The 15589-nt window shown below is 35.2% G+C and overlaps 1 protein-coding gene across 6 annotated transcripts in view; it reads right to left on the bottom strand.

Annotated features, from left to right (window-relative positions):
* Positions 1-15589, bottom strand: part of si:ch211-246m6.5 (von Willebrand factor D and EGF domain-containing protein) — a 78372-nt gene that overhangs the window by 15748 nt on the left and 47035 nt on the right. For all 6 annotated transcript variants that reach the window (XM_058761467.1, XM_058761465.1, XM_058761463.1 and 3 more), the window contains exons 17-20: positions 12207-12457; positions 10338-10557; positions 4484-4621; positions 2132-2329 (exon numbers count right to left, since the gene is read on the bottom strand). In XM_058761467.1, coding sequence (XP_058617450.1) covers positions 2132-2329; positions 4484-4621; positions 10338-10557; positions 12207-12457 — 807 coding nt within the window. The remainder of the gene's footprint in view (positions 1-2131; positions 2330-4483; positions 4622-10337; positions 10558-12206; positions 12458-15589) is intronic.

Below are 15589 nucleotides of genomic sequence, written 5' to 3' on the forward strand. Positions count from 1 at the left end.
AACAATTGAACAAAAAAACAAATAAAGTCAAAAAGTAGCCATTGATAATATCTAAACATGTATCCAAATCCAAATGTAATACAATTAATTTATGTGTGATGACAATTTTTTAGCAACTAGGGATTGTTACATAGAGCTATACAGGCATCCAGTGGCTATAATGGTATCACAGATAATAAATTGTGAAATTATCTTAACAGTCAATTTACAAATAGGCCTAATGCGTTCAGATTTGTGGAACTCACATATTTAAATGTGACCAGAAACTGATGTCTGAAAAGAAATATATATATATATATATATATATATATATATATATATATATATTTATATTGATGGGGGACTAATAGGGCGTCAAAATGGCTAGAAACGGGCCTGGTTGTGGTAATAAAATAAAAAAAGGCTTCAAAGATGTCTTTGCAAAGCTGGTTAGAGTACAAATATTCCCTGGGAACCCCCTCAAGTCTCTCTGGTTGATGTCTCGTCTTTCTTTCTTTCCATTTTATTCCCAGAGGACATAACCCGAGGGAGTGAAAGGGAAAAGAGAGGGAAGATGAGGGGAGGGAATGGAGCCATAAAGCCAATTTACATTCCCCATCCTGATGTTCCCCAGGGGCCTGTTGTGCCAGTCCCAGCAAATATTGTTAGGCCCTTGAGCTATTTGCAACAAAGTGCCATAAACATAGGTCTCATGACTTGTGTGCTTTATTCTTTGTGTCTTTGTCTTTGAAAGGCCTGTTGTGAGGAAAAGAACAACATTCTAATTGAAAATAATATTTTTCCTAATCATGTTTAGGTCAGATATGTATTATTAAGATGAAACACACCTGGTTTAACATAGAAAGTTTTGCATAGCATAAATGGTTTCATTTTTAAAGAATGTGATGAGACATTTTAGAGTTTATATTAAGATCTTGAGATTTCAATTACAGACTACCTTGACATTCAGACATTGTTGAGATCTCCTCCAAAGCTCAGAGGACGTGTAAGATTACTTTGGCCTTTTTTGTCCTCAGGAGATCCCTTTAAAACTCCATTGTTTCTCCTTCAGTGGGGATAAAATGGAGACTTTTGAAAGATCTCAGTAATCTTCCACATGTCTCTAAAATTAAAAATGGCGACAAGAATTTGGTGAGCAATACTGGAGCTCATACTGGATTCTTTGACTTTTGATTACAAACTTATATCTTGACAAATGTGAGGGCAATTTGAGACGTTGTTGAGAAACTCTTGAGAAGACAGTTTTATTTTTCTCAGGAGGTCTCTTTTCTCCTAGACACCAGTGAGGGGATCAGGGGAAAAGATCGCATTAATTTCTCCTCTAGAGCTTAAGATGTCAACAAGAATTTACTGAGTTCATATTGAGAACATATTGATTGGAGACTCTGGTGTCTTGGCAAATGTAAGCACAGTCTGGGACATCAGATTGTTTCCAAAACTCTAGAGAAAACTACTAAAAAGATTATCTTAGGAAACATCTCAGTTATTTCTCCTAGACAGCAGATTTGAAAGGATCAAATCTCCTGCTTCTTCGTTTTTAGTTTTCTCCTGAGAAAAAGATGCCAGTATTCATTTTTTAGAGTGTCTCCTCTAAAATGTGAAATGGGAGATCTGAAATTTAACAGAAAATAGTATAGATATTACAGGATTTGTAATTTCAGTTTCCTATGGGATTATACCAAACAGATTTGACTATGTGTCTCTCGACTATCACTCTTCCAAATAGAGAGTGAGAGGCGTCCTTTACCTAACCTTGCTCTGTTGAGTTTCATAGAGAGTCTGAATGCCTGGCATGGCTAATTAGAATCGCTAATTTCAGGCATTATACCAAGATGAGAGGGTAAGAGGTGCGAGCACAAAGGCACGCCAGCAGGCCTTGTCTTGCTTTGTGCTTAGCAGCTGGAGGAAAGTCATTTCCTGGGAACATCACACACACAAAAAACCTAGCGCAGGAAATGACTCTAGGGGGATTGAAGGGACATCAAGCTGCGTCAGGGAAAGACAAAGAATCGTTTTCTGCAATGTCATGACACCAGCAGTGGGCGATTTGGCTCCGAACGAAACCCTCACGGTTTTGTTTCCTGGCCATCTGTGGACATGTAGAGACAGAACAATGGAAACAACAACTTGCCAGTTCTCTGACTCGTGCTGGTGGTGGCTTTGCTGACCGAGGTCTTGCTTGGAGCTTCGTTGGACTCCGGCGGGAGATGAGTGGAGGTCGTTTTAGAAAGGGGGACGGGCATTTTGCTGATGGGCCGCACTGCGGGTGGCGCGGATGAGGTGATAGCGTGAGAGGTGATGGGACGAGATGTGACCAATCTTGCTGGTGCTGATGAAAAAGAGAGAAAGAAATGATTCAAAATCAACTTGACAGCTTTTGCTACTGATGCCTCAAGTGTAGAATAAAGGACAAGAGAGAGTGGGGTATGATGTGTCGCACCGTTAATTTCTCAAACTGTCAACAGTTTTGGTCACATGACCATATGTTTCGGAAGGACCCATTAAAAAAAAAAAAAAAGACTAATTGAGACATGCACATAATAAAACCATTTTTTTTTTTTTTGTTGCCTTTCATTTATGAAAATGTGCTAATTGAAGAGTTAGCTCTGTTGAATACTTTTGGTCCTACTAAATGACATTGCAACATTTGTTCTGTTTCCTCATGGGTAAAAACAAAGAAAAACAATTTTGTTGTTGCTTAGCATTAATGTTATGATATATTTCCCCTTGACTAGTTAGTGAAATCAGCAGTCTTATTAAATACGGCACAAAAGTCAATAACAGAACAAAAATGTTTTTCAAAGGTGTTCATATTATCGTTTAAGGAAAAAAAGTATTTTCATAATATTTAATCAAAATCGAAGAACTTTCTTCACTTTTGAAGGCCGTTGATGTCACCATGTTGGTATGAAGATTTTAATGTATTTTCCTATTAAAATATCAACCTCACTAACAAGAATTTTGTTTTCCAAAACAATATATTCTGAATAATACAGCATTGGCTGTATCTTCACAAACTTGTGGTTAAACTTTCACTTTAGTTTCTGCTGAAGAAAGTCCTAGAGAATGAAAAGCTTAAGACTGAAGATCTTTTTGGCTCTTTTTCCATTTTGAAGACTTCCACCTTGCGTTCTGTGAACATTTTGTGCCGTACTCGGCCTGATACAACAACTGCCTAACCATTTCTCTAGCTCTGAAATGTTCTTCAAGGAACAGTTTCAGAGTTGAGGCTGTCGTCTCCTCAGCTTGTCAGTAAAACCGCACACCAGAGACGTGAGAATTTCGCTTCCTCGCTGTCTCTCTCTCTCTCTCTCTCAACACGGAAACTACAGAGGAGCTGTTTTACCAATTATCTCTGGACAAGCGCAGTATCTGGCATGGAGTCTGTGTGTGCACAAGGTGGATAACTATCTTGTGCCATCTGGATTGTATTGCTCTCCCTCCCTCGGTTCTGTTGGTCATAATCAAAGCAGGGTGGCAGATCCAGCTCTCGCTGCTCTGTTGTATTTCTGTATGCTGCAATCAGACAGATTGTGTTTGTAATAGAGGCCCAGGCCTGGATGAAGGAGTCATCAAATCTCTGTCCCTCTGATGGAGAAAACCGTGAACACAGAGCTCCTCTGAATGAGGGTTTATCGCTTGCAGATTACGGTCAAAAGACATTTGCAGAACATTTTGTCAAGGCACATGCAGGAAGATGGAAAACAGCTGTGAGGAGCCCCTTGAGCAACGATGCAGAGAAAAACACAATGTTTTGTGAAACACAAATAACTAATCACTGACCTTTAAGGTCCTAGCTTTATGAAAGGCTCAATGACAATGGATGTCTGATTTGATACAAATTTGATAGTTAAAAATGCATACAATGTTTCCGAAATCAACTATTCTGTAGTCATATTCAACAAAATGCATTATAAATAAACAATTCCATTTCATTATTTTAATGTAAATGTAAAGTGGTAAGTCTTCCCAATTCTAGAAGACAATATCATTTTTCCTGGCTGATGCTGTGGATAACGATATTGTTGATGATTGATGAATAAATAATACAAATAAAAATTATCTTTACATACACCTTCTTAATCTTAAATCATAAATATTATATTTATTTATTATTATTTTTTTAAATATTAAGTTAAGAAAATATATTTTTTTTAACAATTCAAAATATGAATGTAGCCATTATTTTATTTTGACTCCTATTTGACAATTCTGTGAGCATATTATACAAGGATACTCTGAGACTTTGATGCTTTGAAATGAAAAGCCCAGCATTCCCTAAAGTAAACTCTGGGCAGAACTGCAGGATTGTGATGCTTTGGCATCTGCGGGTGAATGTGAAACAAGAAAAGAAAACAATTTTCTCCTTTATTGTGTGTACAACAAAACTGAGGTCATATTTTGTTTGGGACTGCTTAACTTCTCAGCAAAAGCCTCTTTTTCATAAGAAGATGTGCTTTGGGAGGAAACTTTGTTTTCTTACCTTTGCAGGAGATCCCATCTCCCTCCAGGCCCCGAGGGCAGGGGTCACACCTGAAGGAGCCAAAGCCGTTCACACACCTGACGCCAGGAAAACATGGACGTCTTTCACACTCATTCACATCGTCCTGACACGTGGCACCTGTGGACATTAAACAAATAAGCATTATTATAGAAATGAATGCATTTCACATGTAAAAATAGTAAATGTGACCGCAACTTTATTAATGCAGTAATCAATGAATCATTCACTCACTCAAACAATTCATTCAAAACACTGATTCTTTTAGAAATTAATCTAGTTACAGTCTTGTAAGTAACTAAATCATTCACTCAAATGATTCGTTTAAAACAATGATTCTTTCAGAGAATAATCAAGTTACGGTCTTTTAAGTAATTGACAGAGGTGGGGGCAAGTCACACATGTTCAAGTCTCAAGCAAGTCCCAAGTCCCTACCATCAAGTCTCAAGTCACAGTACAAACAAATCAAGTCAGTGGCTCACCTCAAGCAAGTCAAGTCGAGTCCTGATAAGGGTCAAGTCAAGTCAAGTCACAGTATCAGACAGGAACAAATATATTTTTGCCACACGACCTTATTAATTTTTCCTCAGAAATTTACTTTTTTAATTACACATTTTAAATAATAATGTTTTAAATATAACATTTTGAAAATAGGCAAAATACTACTTTGTATACCGATAAGTCTGTAATTGAGAAAATATTGATAAAAATACAAGATAAAAATATGTCTCTCATATTTATGTTATATTGAGTTTGACCATCCTAGGAGACAAAGATAATAGATGTTTGAAAATGATTTCGCATTAAATATCTCCAGTGAAGACTGGGATTCAGTCTGGGAGCACGCTAAAGAATTTCAGTGTGTAACAAAACATGCTATTCAATTTAAAATAATATGCTGACTACAAATCACCCCTTATATCAGAAATAAAATGGACCCAAAATTTTCATCGGATATAGACACCCTATTTGGACTGTTTCTTTCACTTTGCACGATTGCCTACATTGTTCTTGAAAACTATTGTCATCATGGCTCAAAACAAGAAGCCTATTGCTGTTAATGTTTATGTATCTTCCCCTGTAACTTATCCATTTCTTTGATTTTATCTTAATAAGAACTAAATTGACAGCTGTGCATTTAAGGTCTGCTTAAGCTTTTGGTTTTGTTTCGTTTTTGTTTTCTGTTTGTTCTGTAGGAAAAATAATTAATTAAAAAAATTGAATATAGAAATATGAAATTAACTGATAGACCAACTCTATGACATTAATGCCGCCAGTAAGTGGTGGAAAATCACAGCTTTATCACAGAAGTGTTCACTGAACCGATTCATTCAAAACAGTTAAATCATTCTTGAACAAGCAAGAATGGGCCACTGAATCACTCAACCGATTCGTTCAAATCCCTGGATTCGTTCAGTATTCAGTGTGTTGCTTAGAGACGCGCGTAACTGTTGGCAGCCGCGCTGAAAATATTACTAAATATCGTATGTTATAAATATAAAAACTCACACTAGGGCCATTTTGACAACATGTCTTGGATTTTGGGTTCAAGAGAAATATCACTAATCGATAAAACACTGTGGTTTCCGGGGTACAATTCCATATAGCCTATTGATTTACAAAGAGGGATACTCGACACTAAAGCACTGTTTTGAGAGGCAAACGCCAGCGAAATTAAAGTTTGACGTCGTTAATTATAAACACAAGATTAATAATTTATAATCACTTTAATTTAATGACAGACCTAAACTGAATTTAAGACCAATGCTGTTTTCAACTAACGAACAAGCTTACATACATTTCCTTTATGAAGTGGTGAAGTCCTGGCTTTGCAAATGCATACAGTTATGAAGCGTTAATCCAAACATCGCGAGATTCTCTTGCTCCCTGTATTTGGCGCGCTGTGTTCCTGCGCTCGTGCAGTGTCATGAACTGCGCAGACTCGGATCACTTCTGCCGCTGGTTCAGTGGCTTGCGTTTTGTTTACCAAATTATGTCGTAATGATTTATAATAATAATTAGAGTTGTTATGAAGTCAAGTCCTGCAGAGTCATGAAGGTCAAGTCAAATGAAGTCTCAAGTCACTGGATCTCAAGTCCAAGTCAAGTCGAGTCATTTTCTTTATTTAGTCAAGCAAGTCACAAGTCCTTAAATTTGCGACTCGAGTCAAGTCATGTGACTCGAGTCCCCCACCTCTGGTAATTGAATCATTCAGAATCAAGTCAAACAGTCTTATAATTGAATCACTCACTCAAATGATTCATTCAAACAAAATGATTTGCTCAGGAACAAAATTCTACTACTGTGTGTTGATCAGAGACTTGTTTCTACTCAGCCTTTGAAACTATTTTTCATTGGCGGGAGCATAAATACATAAGGTAACTGGCAATACTGCGTTTAAAAGATAAGTTATTCAGTATTAACTCATTTCTATAATTAATTGTCATTAAATTATGATAGAGACTGCATAGCAATTACCTAGCTACCACCAAAATCATATAGCAGCAAGTTTGCATCAATCGTTTACCTCAGAAAGTGTGACTAGTAATTTGTTGGCCAATATATTGATTCATTATGCATGCAGGCATGTTTATGATTATTATTGTCACTGTCTGTGAAAAACAATAGCATTTAGAGGCAATATTATGCTTCAAACCTCTGAAAGAAAATTAAAAATAAAACTTTTTATTTCATTTTTATCAAATAACTGTTATTCAAAGTTAAACTTTACGTGTTTAAACACACTTCTCAGACACAGAACTTTGAGGCGGCAGCACATTTGAAATTCAAATAATAGGAAAACACTAAAATTGTGGTGAAGCATTGTTTATAGAGAAAGATAATAATTTCCTCCACTTCTTTCCTCCGCTAAAACATCAAGTGGCCACAACAAACACTGCTTTCAGCAAAGATAAAACATCTCTGTGCCGATTCATCACTGTGTTTTGGCCTGTTTACTACTCCCAGCAGCAGAATAGCGTACAGATACTCTTTCCTCTGTGTGGGTTCAGTAGCTGCTGGGCATTTGTCCATTTTTTTTTATTTGTATTTGTGTTGTTTGTGGCTTCTCTTAGGAATGTGTTTGAAGGGGATCTTTAATAATGTCCAAACCATCTGCAAAGGCCCAAAGCATTATGAGCCGCAGCAAAACACAAACTTTTATCCAATCAGCAGTGTCGGTTTATCTCACGCAAGCATCACCATTAGTGGAAATGGACATACTCTTCTGACCCGGTTCCATCCTTAGATATTAAACACAGAAAACACTAAGGTAAAAAGCTTCAGTCTTGACAGGAAAGCATCGCATTTCAACTTCAAGCAACAATAGGCATTGCATTCAGCCAGGAAAGACTAATTTGCACATCGGCAGCGAAGAGATTTCAACCACCGATCTCAGAATAGACACTGTGTGAAAACATCAACTATTCAGCTTTTGTTTGAAAAGCGTTTGTTGCTTTTGAGCCATTTTTGTTTTCACCTACATACACTCGGCCGTTTTCAAGCTTGGAGAAACTAAATGAGCTGATCTTCTTGGTCATAACTAGGAATGGGTTTTGGCAAAATATGACTTTGTAATTGAATCAAAAATTAAACTGAGCTAAGAGTTTGTGCTTATTTAGAGGACCTGCTTCGTAATCAATAATAAAAAAAATTAAATAAAAAAAAATGCACACACAAACAAATAAATACAAAATATTGATCTAAGGATGAAGTACCAGAGCGATAATGTGAGAAAAACAATAAAATCTTAGTCATAACTCTTAAATGTTCCATGTGGATTTATATTGATGTCAATATAATTCATTAACATATATACACCTATACTCCAATTATAAGGCATTTTAAAGGCTTTATTTTTTTTATGAAAATCTTTTTTTTTTTTATGTGAAGAGAAGGTACAAATTAAATTAATTATGTTAACATACTCCACAACCCTGTTGATCCTAAAATATAAATGTTAAATAAATAATAAAATGTAATAAAAATAATTAATAATAAAAAATATACACACACATAAAAAATTAAATGTTTTAAAGTTTGACTTATTTAAAAAAAAAAAATAAGTAACGTGAAGAAAAGGTAAAAAGTAATCGAATTCATTACTTTGTATAATAATTAATTATTTTCATTAACAAATATACTAAATGGTGTAAATTATAAGATATTATTATGATATATTAATTAAAAAGGAATACGTATTTATATTAAAAAGAATATTAAATATGAATCAAATTTCATAAATAATAATCAATACAGAAACAAGTGTATATAGGCTATACAACAGTTCTTTCTGGTTCTCAAATCTGATTGGCAGAGAGTCTTTTCCAGCAGTGTAATATTCCTGTGATGACAGAATCCACAAAAATTTTATAAATTATTCTGTTTTTGTGTCATAGAATGTAGTTTTAAGAGTTTTTTTTTAGGTGAGAATGTTGTTGTATAGACTTCAAATATGCGGTTTGTTAATAAAATTAAAATTTGCTTTGACATTTTTGGAGACATAGGCACCAATTTATGTTTCTGCTGGTGAGTGCTAGAGCATATAGAGTTCTAGAGTACACTCTGTTGGATGGAGCGTTTGATAAATTTACTACACAAAATTGATCTTGCAAAGTGAAACACAAAGACTGCAAATACATTATTTAGTAACCAAATAATACACACATTCTTTCTATGGGTTGCGCTTCATTAAATAAAATTATTTAATAAATACCTGTTACAATAAGCACATATTATCGCGTAGACAGGACAAAGTTTGAGGGTGCACACGTAATATCTGACGGAGCGCAGAGCCATGATCATTATATGGGAGAGCAAGCCCGCTGCAAGCCGAGAGGTTCGTGCTGGCACCCCCTCGTATTACAATAATGCACTCTTGACATTTGCCATTAAAATAACACCAAAAACTGCCTCAAATGAACTATGAAAATGAGAATAAAGTCGTACAAGCTGCAATCCATTTCCTATTGGTTAAAATGAACTGAGACTATCTCGTGTTTTTTCCGTGGGTGCTCGAGCTCCTGAGCGTCCACATGGCTCATGATGTGCCTATGTTCGGAGATGTGAGCTTCATAATGTCAGCGGTCATTCAGCGCTCATGAACCTGCTGAGAGAGCCTCACATCACTTCTGGAATTTTCCGCTTGCTCTGATGTCTCTATAGTGGTTAAACATGAGATATATTTTGTTTTGGGTAAATCTAATGGCCAGTCTTTGGTCTCATTAATCTATTATTTGTTCCAGAACAAATAGTTTTGGCTGAGGGCAAAATCTAATCACATTATATTTTGTGTAACTTCAATGCTGTATATCAGAGCGCTGCCTTTGTACTTTTGACTGAATTGGCTAGCAAGTGATGATGACTGTTACTGTTGTTTATTAACTATTATTATTCAATAACATTCAGTAATTATTCAATACTTTCAACAACAGCTTGTAAGACGCAGCCAACAAATTCACTAAGCAGCACTGTCATCGGAAATCACTTTTAATAGATGAAAGGATAGTACAACAAAGATATCGCTTTCCTCAGCATATATTCAAACTAATGTTTTATTGTGAATACGAGACTGATCTGAAGAATGAATGCTGTATCAGATGCAGGTAATCACACTCACTCAGTCCATCTCTCTCATAATACTCTACATAATACACTGCTTTTAATACAGTATTACAACAAGCTTTTAATGAAGCAACTCAATGTTCCTTCGTTACTAGCTCTAAAGTGATGTTTTCAAATTAGTAACGGAGGCTTGGGCTATATGCAATATGCCTGTATATACGAGTGTGATGGGCAGAAAATTGAACTTTTTTGCATTGCAGGTTGAACTAAATACCTGTAAGTCCAGCAGGACACTGGCATTGGAACCCGTTGATCAGATCTACACACACTCCTGCTCCACACGGGCTGGAGCTGCATTCGTTCTGCTCTTCCTGGCACAGGTCGCCATGAATTCCGGCCGGGCACACGCACAGGTACTCGCCGCTGCCCGCTGGATACTTGATGTTAGTCACACACGTCCCTCCGTTAATGCAGCCACATGGCAGTACCATCACCTGTAACATAGAAACATGGACAGAACTAAGGTAACGCAAGTACAAATAAAGTTAACTTTGTCTCAAAACCACATAACGCGCAAGAGTTTTCAAAATCAATTTTATTGATTTTTTTTTTTAAATCATTAATAAATTATAACATCATAATTTGGTGTATTTATAATCAATACTAATATATGTAAATAACTGAATATTGATTTAATATTTTTCATTACACATATACACAATTTTGAACACTTTTTGCAACCCTATGTTCCAACATTTAAAGTTCCTAACTGACCCAAAATGTCAGTGTTAGCAGTGTTGCTAATTGCATACAGTTTCTCTCTCTCTCTCCTGTCCTCAAACGACTGTATCTCTCAAACTCAGACAGTCTTTAATAAGCGCTAGGAGGCAGGAAGCAGATGCTTGTTAGCCGTCTAGGGCCCACAGAGGAGATGGAGAGGACGTTCGTCTTTCGTTGCACCGCATTGCTGTGAGACAAGACTCTGGAGAATCTGGGCAGCTGAGTTCTGCTGTCCTTATGTCATTTTTGAAAGATATTAAACTCTATAACTCCCAAAAAGCAATTAAAAATACAGTAGTACCAAGGTGCATATGCAACAACATACCATTTTTAGTCATCTAATGCCATCTAGGCAAATCGAACATTGCATCTAGTATGAAAAAGGCCTTGCAGGACTATAATCCAGTCCTGTTTCAATTATTAATTTGATCTTTCTATGAATAAATGACCAATCTTTGAATGAGATCATGAAATGTGAATATGCAAGCTCGGCATTTAAATTAATTCATTTTAGAAGATCTTTTATCCAAAGCGATGAACAAATTGATTCACTAAAATTAATCCTATTTCCCAATCCTACATAAGACGGTGAAAACAGTTTAGGAGAGCATATTTCATTATTGCTTCAGCTCGCACAATAAAATGTGACAAAAATGTGATGTAACACTTTGTAATGTCACAATAATGCTGATTGAAAAAAAAAAAAAAAAAAAAAACAGCTTGTTGCTGGAAATGCAACACTCCTATGCTACCAAAATATAGTTTTAATTATTTTTATTGTAATAAATAATTATAAACAAATCAAATGTTATTTCAGAAAGATTTTTTACTGTTTTATTTTGTATTGTATTTTTATAAACAGTTTGTAATCACTTTTATAATTATAAATGTTCATTAATTTAAACATATTGTATACTTTTATATTTTAAATAAATAAATAATTCTGGCCATGCAACTTCAGAATGGTTTTATTTGTAAGTACTAATAAATAATTATTCATAATAATATAAAATAATAACAAAAATAATAAATTAATAATACAAATATTATTAATTTAAACACAAAAATAAATTTTTCATAATTATATATATATTTTTTAAACATTTGAAAAGTAACATATTTAACATTTTAAACATTTAAAAAGTACAAAAGTAAATATATATATTAAATTAAATTAATTTACTTACTCAATAATTAGTTAGAAAAAATAACAGCATTTAGCTTTGGATTAACATGAGGGTGTGCACAATAAAATTTTACATCTGAAAAGGCTTGAATCATTATTTCTTCAGAACTAAAGTTTGCATCTCATTTTATCTAAACATAAAAATCAGTCAAACATCAGTTTCTCAATGTCTCTCACCTCCACAGTAAATCTGCTCTGGGCATCACACTCATCAGACACAGTAAATTGAAAACTGCGCGCTTCCTCCTCATCCACTTTCCAGATGAGGAGCCCGGCCGGGGAAATTGAGGCCCCGGGGGGCCCCGTCTCCAGCTGGAAGAGCAGGGCCGAGCCCTCGGGGTCCGTGGCTGTGAATTGGTACACAAAGTTCTCACCTACAAAGGTCTGCAGGCCGTCCCGCGGCGCGTGGAAGGTCGGTGGACGATTAGCTGAGGAAATGAGAGGGGAATTGCAAGACAGAATAACATGAATGAATCAACAATTCCCAGAGCTGATTTTCAGTTGCTAGGCAATATTTTTGCGATATTCTATTTATTGATGAATATGTCTGATAACATTTAGCAACGTCATTTTAATTAATTTTAGTCCATTGTGATTGGACTGAAATGAAATAAAATTTTATGTGGATAAATTATTTATTATCATTATCTGTTTATTAACTGCAAGCTGTAAAAGTTTTTACTTTTAAAACGAATTTTACAGAATTGTTAATTTTTTCGTTAATTTTTTTAGTTGATAAATGGTTTTTAATAATTGTACTATTATAAATATTTATTACAACAAATACATAACATTTTACATTTTAAAAATAGAAAAATATAAATGTTATATTTTATTTTTCCTTAAACATTTTAAAAATACACATATATAAATTCATGAATTCATACTTTTGGCCAATAATTATATAAAAATATAAAAATCAATACATATATTCAGAACAATATTATTGTTATTTATATATTTTATATATATTATTTTATTATTGCAAATATTTATTAATTCAAATATAAACACATAAAGATACATAAATATACAAATATATAAATGCTTAACTCATAATCCTCAGAATTTCAGAAAGCAAAATGAGACATTTCTCATCTAAGTGCTAAAAGAGTAATAGCTTTTATTATTATCTATTGTTAAATAAATAACCATTTTATTGCCACACACACACACCTATATACATATATATTATTTTGGCCATGTTATTTCTGAGAGCAAAATGGGAAATGTCTTACATGGAACAAACAGGCACACAAGGAAAATCTGTTTTTGTAATATCTGGCATGATGACATTTGTGGGATGAAATCTGATTTACAGCATCGTGCATTAGTATCCGACGGTTATTTCCCGCTTCTTGTTTCGTGTGAAACTTGACAAACAAAATCCGCAACACTGAGCGAAAAATATCCATCTTAAGTGACATGCAATTATCCACAACAAAACACTAGAAAATAAACCAACCCTGATCTTGAAATATGAAAGCATTTTCTGCACCAATATGTCAGTCATATTCAAAATCTCATTCACGAGCAGCATGACGTATACGTGCTTGTGAGTTTCTGGCTGGGAAATGTTGACTAAGAAGAAAATGGATCCATAAATCTGTTCTGGCATCATAAAGTAAACAAACCCAATGCAAAATAACACAATAAAACTACGTTGCTATTCTCATGAATGCAAACATGCAAACCAATTACAAAAACACATGCTAATTGTTTCAAAATGGTCTGATGTCTATTTCGCTCTCGGGGATGTAATGCTACTTCTGCATTACGAATGCTCATTTGAATCACTTAACATTTCAATTTCTAGATTTTCCTCTGATGATCATCTTGTCTAAATTTGATTTGTCTGCATCAATGAACGGACTCTCAGTTTTGCCACAGATTGCTGAAAAAAAACGTGGCAGAAAGCGCGAGGGAAATAACCAGCAGAAGATAAGTGGGTGTGAGGTGAACGCTTGTAATCTTCCTTAAAGCTGAATGTGTGTGGAGTCTCAGATAGCATCGGTCCGGCCCTCATTTGCAGTGCAGGCAAACAGACAGATGTTTGCTGTCATCGCTCTCTCTCTCTCTCTCTCTGAACACAGTGCTGTGGTTAAAGAGGAGGGAGTTTGTGCTCAAATGCAACATGATTCTCAAAGAACTCGCTAATAGTAACAACTTGTGTGTGTTTGTTTCGCTATATTTTCCCCATATATATAGTAAAATATTTTTATATTCACTCTTAAAAATGATTTAGATGGATAGTGGCTGTTCTTCGAGTTTGAAAAGGTGAATAAATCTTAATTAAAATGCCATAAACAACTGGCTCTAATATGTGATTAGGTAAGATAAACATTGTTTATGTGCATCAGCTGAGTTTTATATTAATACAGTTAAAACAAAAACAAAAAAAAACAACAAAAAAAACAACAACATTACAATTATTTTTTAATATGATTATGAATAATGATTAAAAAATTATCAATATATACTTACTAATAATCAATAATTACTGATTCCAGATATTTAATGATAATGATATTACTTATAATTAATAATAATTACAATAACATGAATAATATTAATATACAAACAAATAGAAGAGAGTTTGCGCTAAATGATTATGATGATGATGATGATGATTATCAATAATATTATTATTGAAAGAGAGTGTGAGGTATATAACTAAACAATAATAATAATAATAATAATAATAATAAATACAGATATATAACATCTGCGAAGGGCCGGGCCATGTCAAAACAGAGGCTTTCACACTGTATTATGGACGCTATCACGGCTGCTTATACGAGCCGAGGTTTGGAATGCCCTTTGCACATTAGGGCCCACTCAACAAGGGCTATCGCCTCCTCCTAGGCATGGTCGAGAGGTATATCTATTCAGGATATATGCTTTGCAGCCAGCTGGTCTTCTCAGAATACCTTCGCCAGGTTTTACAAGCTGGATGTTCAGTCCTTAGCCTCCCAAGTGCTGTCGGTGAGTGACTGATTCATGCTTTGCTACCTTTATACATGTGTGTTGCTGCCTCGCACAGTAATTACTCCGCACAGCCCTCTATGCTATTGTTGTTGTCTGCCCTGTACTCAGTGCAGCTTCCTGTTATTCCTGTCTGATTCACTAAGTGCTACCATTATCATGTTATGTTTTATGCTGCTTAAACAGTTATCTCTGTGCAGGCCCTTACAGTACTGTTGTTGCGTCTGTTCTGCCCTGTTCTCAGCGCAGCCTACGTTATTACTGACCAGATATGCACATTTCGTATACCTGGGGTTTAGACGCTCATTGGCTTACCTCCACCTATAAGCTGCGTGCCTGCCTAACAAGCGTTGCTATTGGTGATAATTATGTGTGTGTTATTCCATCTTCGCTGAGTGTGTAACTTGTACAGGCTGCTCATAGCCTCTCTCACGGCAGGATTGAATATCGTTCCCATAACGGAGAATTTCCTCCCAGACCCAGAGTGTTCCCCCCCAAGATGCAATAAGCACGGGACAGCAGCCAGAGAGGTGCATTGATAACCCCCCAGAATTTGCAGAGCTTAAGGTTGGTGG

Source organism: Onychostoma macrolepis, chromosome 22, assembly GCF_012432095.1.
Source record: "Onychostoma macrolepis isolate SWU-2019 chromosome 22, ASM1243209v1, whole genome shotgun sequence".
Classification (NCBI taxonomy): Eukaryota; Metazoa; Chordata; class Actinopteri; order Cypriniformes; family Cyprinidae; genus Onychostoma; species Onychostoma macrolepis.